Genomic DNA, 14,983 nt, shown 5'->3' on the forward strand with positions numbered 1-14,983 from the left:
GTCCGTAACGCGTTTCCAGGTTTTCAAGCGCAGCTGTTGCGAAAGAGGTGTGGAGGAAGAGGAGGGGGGAAGCGTTTGGCTAGGAATATAAATATGATGGGCGCTTCATGAGGTTCCCACGATAACACCAGAGGGGGCTTTATTCGCCCCCACCCCCAGTCCAGGAAGCCCCACTTGGGAACTGATTTATTTTAATCTTTTGGCAATATCCGACCCACTTGTGGGGGGCTTGGAGGCGGGGGGCTTGGGCTGTGAAAGGGTAGGGCTGGGGGGGGGAGAGCCCCCACCTACTTCGATGTAATTTGCAATAAACTAGGAATACAAACGTGGGGGGAAATACTTTTTTTTTGGAGGTGCTAAGGAGGGGGCCGAGAATAAGTACATTCTGGCATGGATCTGGCTTCTAATTAAACAGGAAGACTGAGGAGGGCGGCTGGGGATTTTCCCCAATTTTATTCCTCTCTGCCCCCCTCTTTCAACTGACTTTTTTGTGGTGGTGGTGGTGGTGGGGTTTGCCAGTTAAACGCAGCTCCCTCCAGTCCTTCTTTTTAACCCACTTTCTGAGGTTGAGATCATCAAGACAATCAGTTTTGTAGGGTCAAAAGGAAGAGGGGGGGGGGACAAAGCCCCTCCGCGCGCCCCCCCACCCCAATTTCTCACCCGCCACCAGCCATGCGCCTTTGGGTTTGGGGTTTCTGCCTAAGGAACAGCTGACGATGTGGAGTGAAGCCGTGGATCAGGAACCAGATACGAACTATTAAGAGAAAGGAGTCACCAAGGAGCCCGTTTTCCCAAGAGGAAAGGGGGGAAAGAAAAAAAAAAAAGGAGACGAGGTAATCTTGAGCACTAGCGGCTTGAAACCGCCACCATGGGCTGCGCTCCCAGCATCCACATCTCAGACAGCAGGGTGGTTTATCACAGTAGCAAAGAGACGGAGGACTCGAACTCGTCGTCGCAACAGCAGCAGCAACAGCAGCAAGGCAACCCTGTCTCTGGATTATTCATTAAATCTTCCAACACCTCCACGTACAAGGTGAGGACTAATCCTTCCAAGAAAGACAAACAGGACAACATGGAGGGGGACTCTCGCACCAGCAGATCCAGTGTTAAGGTAATGGAAAAAGTCGAGTCGTTTGGTTGAAGGGGGGCGCCTGTACTTTTCTCTTATTGACAGATATACCGAACAGGATATTGGCCCCTGTCTGTTGAGTTGGTTTTAGGTTGGTTGGGGACCTGTTTATCTGAAAATGGCAACTTCAGCGGAGTTATTTATCCCCCCCCCCATTCATCCTTTTGCAAACAGAATTAAGTTTTAAAGGTACCACTGTATGTCCTGTAGCAAGAGGTGCAGAAAATCTATCTATCTATATATGTGCCAGTTTCATATTGTTTGAACTTTCTTGGGCCTGCATGTGTCTAGTAGTGTAAGAATGTCACAGTAGCAAAGCAATTATTATTTTACCCCTGCCGCCCCCTGGCCCCTTTTAAGTTACCAAGTTTTTGTGGATTTAAGCAAAAGTTTGTTTTAACCCCCCCCCCTCCCCGACCTGAAACATAATGGATTAGAACTGTTGATTTAAGGCACTGATTTTTTCACACGCAAACGAACACAGAGGACGCTGGCCTTCTGAACTTTTGCAAGGATTTGTGAGCGTCCATGTGCAGACCAGGAACAAAATTCATCAAGGTTAACGATAAAGGTGGTCAGAAGGGGAAACATGTAAAAACCCAGTTGGATTTTTGCAATAAATGTGTGGTTGCCTATTGTAAGAGGTTCCAGGTGAATTCACTATGTAGAATTTACAAGCAAGTTTGTTTAGGATTAGGGTAATCAAAACCACAAAGGTCATCCCACAAGAACCGAAAGACAAAAAGGCACTAGGAATATTGACTCAACTAAGAAAATAAATATTTTTAAGGATCAAAATAGACGTACTAATGCCTGCCCTGTTCAAGGTTTACAACCCAGTTAAACTGCTATGCTCAAAATAATAAAATGAATTATACTATAGCTTGAAAATATTGATTTCAGTGAGTACTTGATTTCAGTGAAACCTCATTATTCACTTTTTAAAAGCTTATTTAATACATATCTCACCTTTTCGCCAAAGTGCTCAGGGTAGTGTATACTGCTCTGTCCCATTTTTATACCTGCAACAGCCCTGACAGGTAGATCAGGTAAGGAAACTGTTCTAAACTCAGGCCTAAGGGAAATGGTGATCTAAACTAAGCAGATATTTGAACTTGGTTGTATTTGGTCTAAACTGAGCAGCCTGGGTGCTGCATTGAACTGGATTTAACGTGTGAACGAAGATGCAAACTGTCTTAATTTCAACTGCTTCAAGCAGTTGGCTGAAGTCTAGGTGGTTTGTTTACCAGGCAATTCAGTAGGGACCATTTGCTGTCAACATCCCCTTGTGTGTTTTCATACTTTAGGGCATTCTGTTGCAATGATCAGTTGCAATAAAACAAACAAGAGCTAGAGATGTCCATGAAATTACGTCCTGATTTTAATTCTAGGTGTGCTTACTAGGAAGGGAGGAAGAAGGTGGTAAGATTAGATTATGAAACCTAAACGCAGTGCTTTTTTTCTTTTTCTTTTTTTTAAGGGGTGCTCTCATTTTCCTACTCATATTGAAATACTGCCCATCAATGAGGCCAAAACTTAGATTCACAAAATGTTTAGGGGTATGCGTCCCCCCAGGAAAAAAAGCATCGTCTAAAAGTAATGCCTGTTGCTTTTCCCATGTAGGAAGAGCCAGGTGGCTGGTTTTACGTTGAGCAAAGTGTGTGTGTGTGTGTGTGTGTGTGTGTGTGTGTGTGGAATGGCTAAAATCCTCACGCCCAGCTCCTCTCCTGCAGTGTTCAAAATTTCCCAGGCACCAGGTGCATTTTGCTACTGGTGTGGGTCTAGTTGTGACTACATGGAGATTTCTGGGTACTTAGTTGGCGGTCATTAGGGGTGCCAACTTGAATAAAACAGGTGTGTGTATGTCCTAGGTAAGCCCCGCCGTGCATAATCGATCACAAGACACAATTTAAACGGCAATGCTCATCAACTGGGTGGGAGAGACAGCTCCCTCAAATATTTTATTGGGGGGACGGACTAAAGGACCTAGGCCCCTAGGAGTTGGCTCCTATGGCAACCACAGTTTTAAACCCTCTGCCTTTCGATTTCCACTGTGTGTTTTTCTCCCTCTTGCATACCGGGCCAAGTGGATTGTTGGCCACAGTCAGGCAATGTTGTTGAGATCATAGAACTGTAGCCTTGGAAAGGACATATTGTCATCTAGTCCAATCGCCTGGCGAGTAGACATTCCGTTGCAGCTCTTGCAACCTAGGTTTAAGGTGCTATTTGGCACCTAGCTTATATAACTTGAGTTTCTAAGACTGCTCTGCTGTACGTAATCAAAACTGAAGCCCCACCCCTCCACCGCCAAAACCAGCTTTACGGTAAAGGTAAAGGGACCCCTGACCGTTAGGTCTAGTCGTGGCCAACTCTGGGGATGCGGCGCTCATCTTGCTTTATTGGCCGAGGGAGCCAGTGTATAGCTTCCAGGTCATGGGGCCAGCATGACTAAGCCGCTTCTGGTGAACCAGAGCAGCACACGGAAACGCCGTTTACCTTCTCGCCGGAGTGATACCTATTTATCTACTTGCACGGGCGTGTTTTCGAACTGCTAGGTTGGCAGGAGCAGGGACCGAGCAACGGGAGCTCACCCCGTTGCGGGGATTCGAACCGCCGACCTTCTGATCGGCAAGCCCTAGGCTCTGTGGTTTAACCCACAGCGCCACCTGCGTCCCTAGCTTTAAAGTATGTAAAGCAAAAAACATTAGGTGATCCAGTCTCAGGGAATTAAGTTCCGATTAAATCAGTGTGGATTTGTTGTGACTTTTAAGCAAGGCTCTGATCCGCTGCATCTGAGTAAACCCCATCAAACACAGTTGTACTTGCTTCTGAGTAAATGTGTAGGGCAGGAGCGGCAATCCTCTATGCCAATGAGGTTGACCAGAACTTAAGCCTATGATTCATGTGTTGCAAACTCTGATCTTGGCATGTGAGAGGGTCAATATTTTTTTCTTATTCATTTGTTTATTTATTGAGGGGATAAAATAGTTCCCAGGCTTCTTGCGAGATCGCTAAGGATTTGTGTGGCATCTCTTAATATTTTTGCTTTTCATGGATGCTCACTGAATGATCACAAGAAGCTCTTAACGGAGAAGTAATATAGTTGTGTGTAGGTGACTTTTGAAATGTATTTTTGTCTCACTTTTACTCGCTTTTCCTAGAAGCCTTCAAATATATGAAGAAAGAAGAAAAGACAGCAAATATTGATATATGACAGACGGAGAGTGAGCGATGGGTGGGGTGGGGTATATTATAAACGTTGCATAAAACATCTTTATCTCTTGTACTATTTCTAAGTCGAATGGTGAAATTGCAACCACTGTGGTAAATGAATTCAAATTAGCGATACGACCCCAAAACTCTGAAATGTGTGTTTAATTCCCACCCCCACTCCCATCTCTCCTGTTCAGTATAGGATTGAGGATTTAACCATTTTAAAGATTACAAAGATCACCAGGGCAGATGTGACCACACATTTAAAGCATATCATCCACAGCAAATGGCTTTCCTCTAAAGTATCATGGGAAATGTAGTTTGCTATCTCACTGGGAATTGTAGTTCCCTGAAACTATAGTCTCCATGATTCTTTGGGTGGGTGGGGGGCGGTCATGTGCTTTAAATGTGTGGTGTGCATTTGCAGAGACTATCGGGATCTTGCAGTAAAATTTAGAAGGGGCTCTCTGGTTGATTTCAGTCTGAATTCAAGATACTACTTCTTAATGGATTTAAGGCAGAGATAGGGAACCTGGTCAGGGATGATGGGGGATGTAGTTCACCAGAGGTTGCAGGTTCGATCCCCGAATGGGACAATTTACCGTACATACTCCTATATTGCAGGGGGTTGGACCAGATGATCCACTCTGCAATTTTACAATTCTATGACTACCGTATTTACGCGAATCTGATGCGCCATCAAATCTAATGTGTGCCTCAGTTTTCAAAACCTTGAAACCAAGAAGGTATTTGCCATGCCAGCGGTGTTTTTCAAGTTTGCAACCGAATCTGATGCGCCATCATATCTAATGCGCACCCTAATTTTCGCAACGTGATTTGGCCAAAAAAGGTGCGCATTACATTCGAATAATTATGGTACAGTGGTACCTTGGGTTACATACGCTTCAGGTTACGGACTCCGCTAACCCAGAAATATTACCTCGGGTTAAGAACTTTGCTTCAGGATGAGAACAGAAATCGTGCTCTGGCAGCAGCAGGAGGCCCCATTAGCTAAAGTGGTGCTTCAGGTTAAGAACAGTTTCAGGTTAAGAACGGACCTCCGGAACAAATTAAGTACTTAACCCGAGGTACCACTGTATGTCTATATCTATATCTGCTGCCTGATGATGGGAGCACCTTTTAAATAAGGTTGGTTAATTGATTAAACCTTGAATCTCCAGAGATGATACCTCATGTCGGTTCTTTGACGAGAGCAAGCAAGGCTTACATACTCTACTCCTTTCCTCTCCTCTCTTTAAACAGAATGGGTTTTACTCATGAGCTAAATAGGAGAGTGTGGGCTTTATTTATTTATGAATGGTGCATAAAACGAGTTTGCTCTTTATTCTGTACTGCGTTCACGTTGTGCTCCTTTTCTCTGCAGTTGACATATAATGTACACGACGGTGTCTAACTTGAATGCGTGCATCAGTGAAAGGAGTTGCAGCCGCATCTCCTGCTGTTTGCCATGTCATCGACAGCTGAAAAGTAAAAAAGAACAAAGGGTCTTCTGGCACCTGAAAGACAGGACAGATTTATTATGCCATGAGCTTTCGTGGGGAACAAGCACAATGATTTGGCTTTAAAACCTGGCAGAACGCGTTCAATAACTTGAGCCATAAAAATAGAAGGAGTGCATAAATAACATATGTGAGCCAGGGATTGTGATTTATTCTGTATCTATTAATTTGATGTGTCTGTTGTCAGATAATCCATCCCAGACCAGATGGAAGGGTGGCTGTGTTTTTAAAATGCACATTGTCATTGTAATCTGAATGTTGCTCCATGTAACTTCATAACCTTTATTTTATTTCATTTTTAAAAAGCTCATAATATTAATACTCTAATAGCAAGGCCTATTATTACTATTTCGCCGTGAACGGTCGGGAACCAAAATGTCAAGTGTGGGGTCAGGAAGGCGTCCGCTCTGTCTGAGTGCTCGTCCGTAGACCTGCCTGCGGAGGGCCCTCCCCAACATGACCATATCAAACCTATTTAATTTTTTTAAAAAAAATCATTCAAGGTTAGCAAGGAACAGCTTATTTGGGTTTGGTCCATGCATCAGTCAAGTTGCTACATTGGTAACTCAGGTTACATACGCTTCAGGTTACATACACTTCAGGTTGCAGCCTCCGCTAACCCAGAAATAGTGCTTCAGGTTAAGAACTTTGCTTTAGGATGAGAACAGAAATCGTGCTCTGGCGGCGCAGTAGCAGCAGGAGGCCCTATTAGCTTAAGTGGTGCTTCAGGTTAAGAATAGTTTCAGGTTAAGAACAGACTTCCGGAACGAATTAAGTTCTTAACCCGAGGTACCACTGTATTTTATTACACAGAAAAGAGTCTCAAGCTGCATCTTTTTCCCCTTTCACTTGCTACCTGACTCGCGTCAAGGACTGAACCTGGGACCTTGTGCATATATAAAGCAGGCACTCTGCCACTTCGGCAGCCTTCCTGCTGCAATCGTCTGTGCTTTTGACACATGGTGAAATCCAAATGGCACACATTAGACTGCCAGGTGTATAAATGTCTTTGGCACTGTCGTTCTTGGCATCGTGAAAGCCAGGTTAGACTGGATCGATGTGATCTGGCTCCCCAGTCAAATATATATTTCCCCACTAAAGTGCAGACTTTTATTTTACCTTTGCGCTGCCTATAAAGATTGAATTGAATTATTACTGCATTTCTATCCCACATTTTAGGGACGCGGGTGGCGCTGTGGTCAAAACCACAGAGCCTAGCGCTTGCCACTCAGAAAGTTGGCAGTTCGAAACCCTGCAATGGGGTGAGCTCCCATTGCTCGGTCCCTGCTCCTGCCCACCTGACAGTTTGAAAGCATGTCAAAGTGCAAGTAGATAAATAGGTACCACTCTGGCGGGAAGGTAAACCGCGTTTCCGTGCACAGCTCTGGTTCGCCAGAAGTGGCTTAGGCATGCTGGCCACATGACCTGGAACCTGTATGCCGGCTCCCTCAGCCAATAAAGTGAGATGAGTGCCGCAACCCGAGTCGGTCACGACTGGACCTAATGTTGAGGGGTCCCTTTACCTTTACAACCATTCTTATTGACCTGGCAGGTCAGATCTCCCCACTCCATCTCCTATGGGCCTACTGTGACAGGCAGGCCAAACCAACCACCTGCCGAAATTGGACCTAACGGTCAGGGGTCCCTTTACCCTTTACCTTTTCCCCACATTTTGCTCCAAGGAGCTCAAGGGGGCAGATTGGGTTCTGTCCCTCCTCGTTTCATCCCCACAACAAGCCTGCGAAGTAGGTTAGGCTGAGAGGCAACGGCTGGCCCAAAGTCACCCTGTGACCTTCGTGGCCAAGTGGGGATTTGGTTTCCTAGTCCAACAGTCCTGCTACTGGCTCTCTAGTGTGGTAAAACCAAAGAACAGCTATCTAGCAAAGATGTGAGGAAGCTGCTTTCAGATTACAGTGGTACCTCGGGTTACATACGCTTCAGGTTGCAGACGTTTCAGGTTACAGACTCCGCTAACCCAGAAATAGTGCTTCAGGTTAAGAACTTTGCTTCAGGATAAGAACAGAAATCGGGCTCCAGCAGTGCGGCAGCAGCAGGAGGCCCCATTAGCTAAAGTGGTGCTTCAGGTTAAGAACAGTTTCAGGGTAAGAACGGACCTCCGGAACGAATTAAGTACTTAACCTGAGGTACCACTGTATTTTAATTCAAACTGTGGGATTTTGGCCATGGCAGGCACAGAGTTAATTACTTGGGCATGACAACAAAAGTGACAAAAATGGGTGGCAGCTTCGCTAATAAAATAAATCCCAGTGTCTCCAGAACTGCAAGTGTGAAGGTGATACATGAAAAGGATTGGTGTGCTTGTCCTTATTTAGCACCAATGAAAGTGTAGCAAACTTTGCTGAGATTCAGTGTTAGACTCTAAAATCCCTTTAAACCCTGTGTTCATCTAGCTCCGCCTCCTGACAATGGGACATAATTGTTGACGGTTCAGCCTCTGTTTAAAAACCTTTGGAGGCTCTCTGCTCTTTCACTGAACTGCTCATACTATCAGAAAGTTCCTCTTAATGCTTAGCTGAAATTCCTTCCTTGTCGGCTGAAATGCTGTGGCAGGGATGGATGGGACTTGCAGGTCAAAGTATCTAGAGGTTGCCAGGTCAGCATCAGCTGATGGAAGCGGTCCATAGCAAGGATATGAACCAGGGCCAATTTTTGCCAACCTGTTGCCTTCCAGGTGTTTTTTTGGGGGGCTGATGGGAGTTGTAGTCCAGTAACATCTGGAAGGCAAAGCCTGGTTTGCAGCATTCAGATTAAACCCCCCACCTACACACAAAATATGCCACTCTTATTTGAAAAATGGATCAAACAGGCAGTGTTCAAAACTCCCATTGTTCTAGGTGGATTTTGCAACAGGGAATTTCATTAGCACGAGCCGTTTCTAATCTCTGGGCGCAGTGCTGCATCTAAGATTTCAGATTAAAACTGCAGAGTGGAAGGAAAGGAGGACCTTTTTCTGCCTCCCCACTTCCAGCTACAGTGGTACCTCGTGTTAAGTACTTAATTTGTTCTGGAGGTCTGTACTTAACCTGAAACTGTTCTTAACCTGAAGCACCACTTTAGCTAAAGGGGCCTCCTGCTGCTGCCGCTGGGCCGCTGGAGCCTGAATTCTGTTCTTATCCTGAAGCAAAGTTCTTAACCAGAAGCACTATTTCTGGGTTAGCAGAGTGTGTAACCTGAAGCATATGTAACCTGAAGCGCACGTAACCCGAGGTACCACTGTACTCTCTGAAGACTGGAGAAGAGACCCTCTTAAGAATATTAGGGGGGTGGGCAGGGGAAGGACTATGAAAAAATGAACATAATATTTTACCTATAGTCCATTCATTTTCAGCTTTGTATTCTTCTTATTTAAAAAAAGCGCCTAGACATTCCATTGTTGCACCCATCACCTAGATTTAAGGTGCCATTTAGCTCCTAGCTTTCATATCAGTTTCTAACACTGCAAACAGGTGGTTCTGGCGATGGGTAGAACCTCTAGATTCCGTCCTTTGAACTGATAAGGTCCTTCCTTTGAAATTCTCAGCTGACACTATAAACAATGGCTAGGCTCCGCCTGCACAGCTGAGAGGCAGTTGCAGGAAACCACAGGAGAGTTGATCATGAGTTCGAATCCTGATTGCAGGCTTCTCACAGACCTCCCACAGCATGGTGGGCTAGAGGGCCCACTGGCCTGATCCAAAAGGGGCTCTCCTTCTGTTCACTTTGGGGCGGGAGAATCTATGACACACTCGACTCTTTCTATTTCCACATCAGCCACCCTCCCTTTTCTTGACTGTGGTTGTTTTGTCCTTGCAGCCGATGTCATTGCTCTGAACCCTCCTCAGCCTTTCCCTCCCATTTCCATTGACGTCAATCATCTTGCACAAAGATTTGGCTTCCCACAATGAGACATTCTAAATTTTCCCCAGTGCTCCTGCTGCCTGTCTCTAAGGCCAAAATGTTTTGCTATGAGAGATGACGGCTTTTTTTATTGCGTTTTTGGTTGACCATAGTGCAGAGAGAGTTCCCCGCCCCCCACTTATATTGACCTGAAGTAAACATTTTATTTTTTTAAAATTTAACCGAAGAAATATGCGACGCTATAAGGCAGAGATGTTGCTTTAGACGAGGGGCTGCATTTAGATAACACTTCATCACTTGTCCCTGACTTTTCCTTACCTGATAATTTCAATGTTACCTGTGATTTTTCATGGGATATAAAACCCTCTTCTGGAAATTTAGCACTCATGTCCATGTTGATTGCTTCTGGGGAAAATCCATTTACAACCATGTTAACCTGGGAAATGGTGGTGATTTTGTGCTGTGATTTCCCCATGGTTTTCGTGGATCGTGCCATGTGATGAAATCTGGGGTGATATTCTTCATACAGTCCTATTCTGCCTTTTTCATGAGTAAATCAGAGGGGAACAGAAGCACGCAGGTGCATAAAGGGCGGGCGACATGTCCGATGGCATCAGCTGCTGTGTCACACCCCATCCACTGGTGTGAATTAAATTTAGCTTGACATGGTGATATATTGACCATAGTGCAACATAGTGCAATGCAGTGTAAAAGGAACGCTGGAAGCCAGGACAGAAGTGCGAGTGTAACCAGGAAAACTAACATAACAATACCCATGTCTGAAAATCAGGGTGGGGAACCCACAGCCTTCCAGATGTTTCCCTCCCAAATATCTTTATTGAAACTTAACATATATACATAATAACCAAAATTCCGAATGATTCCCTCACATAAAATATAATATCGAAATTACAACAGTTGCATAATTATACACCTAATTATAAAACCCATCACCCACGCTCTACTTTCCTACACAGCAATTCAGCTTCTTTATATTTCTTTCTACCTTTCCCCCCTTGCATTCTATAATACATTATTTTTGTTAAATTCTGATTTTACTTTTTCTTTATTTGTTTTGTTATTGCTTACATTTTTTATTTAAGCCTATTAACATGTCATTTTTAGAACAAGATTTTGACATACAATCTTCGAAATACTTCCACTCCATTCTTAACTTTTGATTTGATTGATATCTTATAAGTGAAGTTAATTTTGCCAATTCTATATACTCACTTAATTTACAAATCCACTCTTCCTTTGTTGGTATGTCCTGAGATTTCCATTTAGTAGCAATCACTACCCTGGCAGCTGTTGTTGCATATAAAAAGATTGTTTTTTTCATATGTGGTATGTCTTTGCCCATGGCCTTCCAGATGTTGTTAGACTCCAACTCCCATCAGCCCCAGCGAGCATTTGCCAATAGCCAGGGATGCTGGGAGTTTTAGTTCAGTAGCATTTGTTTCATTTGTGAATCGCTTCCCATGAAATGTCCCAAAGTGATCAACAATAAAACAATTAAAAGCATGTGTATTTCAAATCTGATAAAGGTGCAGGCCACGAGACTCCACAGGTGTCACAGGAACACGCCGGTCAATAACCACGCAGTTCAAAGGTGGAGTTATTAGCAAAAACATGAGTTCCAAAGCAGAGGTCGTCAACCTAAGGCCCATGGGTCAGTTCTGGCCCATAAGCTTCCTGGAACCGCCCCACAGCTGTTCTGTGGATTGGCGTGGGGATTCTGTGCTCCCCCCCCCCCCCGCGGTGCCATTTTTTCTCTCACTGCGGGGACCGACTTCTGGGTCGGAAGAGTGCTGGAAATAGCGTGTGTGCATATGCATGGGCGCTCCTCACCCAGAGTAGCACCCATACGCATGCGTTCACGCTACTTCCAGCTCACTTCCAGGATGGAGAAGTGCCTGTGCACATGCGCGCATGCATAGCTTGAGAGCGCGCACACGCTCTGGCCCATCAAGGGATCTGCCGAGGATTGGACTGGACCGGCCTCAAAAAACGTTGCCAACTCCTGCTCCAAAGACTCGAGTGTCAGGCCTAAGGAGTGGAGCAGATCATTCCCAGTGGTCTTCCTTCATCGTTCAGCCCAGACTGAGGTCCAGCGCCAAGGGCCTTCTGGTGGTTCCCTCACTGCGAGAAGTGAGGTTACAGGGAACCAGACAGAGGGCCTTCTCGGTAGTGGCACCCGCCCTGTGGAACGCACTCCTGTCAGATGTGAAGGAAATAAGCAGCTATCTTATTTTTAAAAGACATCTGAAGGCAGCCCTGTTTAGGGAAGTTTTTCATATTTAATGCTGTATTGTTTTTAACACTCAATTGGGAGCTGCCCAGAGTGGCTGGGCAAACTCAGCCAGATGGGCGTGGTATAAATAATAAATTATTATTACAGTGTTACCTCAGGTTACATATGCTTTGGGTTCCAGACTCCGCTAACCCAGTAATAGTGCTTCAGGCAAGATTTCAGGGGTTCCAGACACTTACACAGAGTTTGGTTTGCTAAGACAGCGGAGACTGTTGTGTCTTTCTGATACAGTGGTACCTCAGGTTACAGACGCTTCAGGTTACACACTCCGCTAACCCAGAAATAGTGCTTCAGGTTAAGAACTTTGCTTCAGGATGAGAACAGAAATCGTGCTCCGACGACGCAGCAGCAGCAGGAGGCCCCATTAACTAAAGTGGTGCTTCAGGTTAAGAACAGTTTCAGGTTAAGAACGGACCTCCGGAACGAATTAAGTACTTAACCCGAGGTACCACTGTATTATTATTAACATCAGTTCCAGAGCCTGAGACACTTACCCACAGCTGTCTAAGTCCCCCCCTCTCCAGGGCTCTCCCCACACAATTGGAACCTGTGTGCAGCCAACCTCTCCTCTGCCCTCTTCATGCCTCTTCTAGTTCCGAGAGACCAGTGGGGAGGGGAGCTTGTCGTAGCAGGAGGAGGAGACACCCATGACTCTTCATCAGCCTGACTCATCTCTGCCTTTTGACCTCCCTCCTCCTTCACCTGCTTCAGCTTCTGCCTCTGATCCTGCACTTCTCTCTGCCTTAGACTCTCCCCGCTCACTAAGCCCTGTTACCTCTTTCCCCCAGTTTTCTCCCTCTTCTGCCTCTGACCACTAATCATTGTCTCTGAGCTTTCCTCCTTTGGTGATTCCCCTGCTGGTTCCTCCTACCATTCCTCTGCGTCCATGCAGTCCATGACAAAGGGCGCGTTGAAGAAGGAAGGTTTTCAGTAGGTTCCAGAAAAGATGATAGTGATAGTTTTTTTCTGCCTAGTAATGAGAAGGCGTTTCAAAGCTTAGGGGCTGCCACACTAATGACCCCATTCCTACTTTGTACAGGATGTCTAGATGTGATGGTATGTGCTAGACACTCTCTCCTGCAGAGTGTAGTGATTGGATGGATATACAGTGGTACCTCAGGTTACATACGCTTCAGGTTACAGACTCCACTAACCCAGAAATAGTCCTTCAGGTTAAGAACTTTGCTTCAGGATGAGAACAGAAATCGTGCTCCAGTGGTGTGGCGGCAGCAGGAGGCCCCATTAGTTAAAGTGGTGCTTCAGGTTAAGAACAGTTTCAGGTTAAGAACGGACCTCCAGAACGAATTAAGTACTTAACCCGAGGTACCACTGTATAAGAGGTGTTATGATCATTTAGATATTCTGGTCCAAGCCCTATAAGGTTTTGTCCTTAGGTGCCTACATGTTGAACTTAGCCTGGTGGCTGCTAATAATAATAATAATAATAATAATAATAATAATAATAATAATAATATTTATACCCCACTCATCTGGCTGGGTTTCCCCAGCCACTCTGGGCGGCTCCTAACAGAATTTTAAAAACACGATAAAACATCAAACATTAAAAACTTCCCGAAACAGAGCTGCCTTCAGATGTCTTCTAAAAGTCAGGTAGTTGTTTATTTCCTTGACATCTGATGGGAGGGTGTTCCACAGGGCAGGCGCCACCATCGAGAAGGCCCTCTGCCTGGTTCCCTGTAGCTTCACTTCTCGCAGGGAGGGAACCGCCAGAAGGCCTTCGGAGCTGAACCTCAGTGTCCAGGCTGAATGATGGGGTGTAGACACTCCTTCTGGTTTAGGGCTTTAAAGGTCAGCACCAACACTTTGAATTGTGCTCAGAAACATACCAGGAGCCAATGTAGGTCTTTCAGGACCGGTGTTATATGGTCGCAGCGGCAGCTCCCACTCACCAGTCTAGCTGCCACATTCTGGATTAGTTGCAGTTTCCGGGTCACCTTCAAAGGTAGCCCCATGTAGAGTGCATTGCAGTAGTCCAAGCGGGAGATAACTAGAGCATGCACCACTCTGGCAAGACAGCCATTGCAACGTCTGCAGGGCCACCAGTCTCCCATCCCTGTAATATAGAAGAGCTCCTCTTGAACCCATAGGACTCTCCCGCTAAGAAGGCTTCCCTTAAACCTCTGTAGCTACAATCCAAGTAAGCCCCGTTTAAATCTGTGGGGCTTACATCCAAGGAAGTATGCATAAGATTACACTGCGGATGACGCGTAGTAAAAGCCTAACATTGAGGTTGACGAAATTTATTCCTACCGGTCTTGGCTATTTGGACTTTCCTGTCTCCCTCTGTTTGGGAAAAGTGTTGTGGAATGGAACATTTCCCCACTACTGTGTTTTTATGTGGAAAATGTGCCGCTTTTAGAAATGCGTTGTTTAATAAAAACATTAACATTATATTGAGCACAATATAATTCAAGTTGGGAAACCGGGATGAATGCGGCAGCGGCGAAATCTAAAAATCAACTTTGTAATTAGCTGTTTAACAAGTGCGTATATTTATGAGCCTGGCTCTTCAGGCTCACTGTGACGAAGTACGTAGTTTCCTCATTTCTCCCCTCCCCAAATCTAAAGGATGGCTGAGGTTGTGTACACACAGCATTTTATTCTGGACTGAATGGAGGCTGAGTACTTGAGTTGAGAGTCTGTGAGCTGGGCTGGAAGCTGGCAGAAGCCCGAGAGTGAGAAAAATGCTTGATTTCTGTTTCAATCCAAGGCTGTGGCTATGGGAGAGTCAAGACCTCTTCTGGGGTGTTAATGCTGTGAGCTCTTCCATCGTAGGCTCAGGTTGTATATAGAATCAGAGTTGGAAGAGAGCACAAGGGCCATCGAGTCCAACCCCCTGCCAAGCAGGAAACACCATCAGAGCACTCCTGACATATGGTTGTCAAGCCTCTACTTAAAGACCTCCAAAGAAGGAGACTCCACCACACT

The 14,983-nt window shown here is 45.4% G+C and overlaps 1 protein-coding gene across 4 annotated transcripts in view; it reads left to right on the forward strand.

Annotated features, from left to right (window-relative positions):
- PDE8A (phosphodiesterase 8A) overlaps positions 1-14,983 on the forward strand; it is a 191,341-nt gene that overhangs the window by 33,762 nt on the left and 142,596 nt on the right. For 3 of the 4 annotated variants that reach the window (XR_013833214.1, XR_013833215.1, XM_079954240.1), the window contains exon 1: positions 264-1,111. The exons of the other annotated variant lie outside the window; for it this stretch is intronic. Coding sequence is in view for 1 of the 3 variants with exons in the window: in XM_079954240.1 (XP_079810366.1) it covers positions 869-1,111 (243 nt within the window). In the remaining 2 variants the exon portion in view is untranslated. Of the gene's footprint in view, positions 1-263; positions 1,112-14,983 lie in introns of those variants that run through there. 4 annotated transcript variants of the gene reach the window in all.

The sequence above is a fragment of the Podarcis cretensis genome (assembly GCF_951804945.1).
Source record: "Podarcis cretensis genome assembly, chromosome: 14".
In the NCBI taxonomy this organism is placed as follows: domain Eukaryota; kingdom Metazoa; phylum Chordata; class Lepidosauria; order Squamata; family Lacertidae; genus Podarcis; species Podarcis cretensis.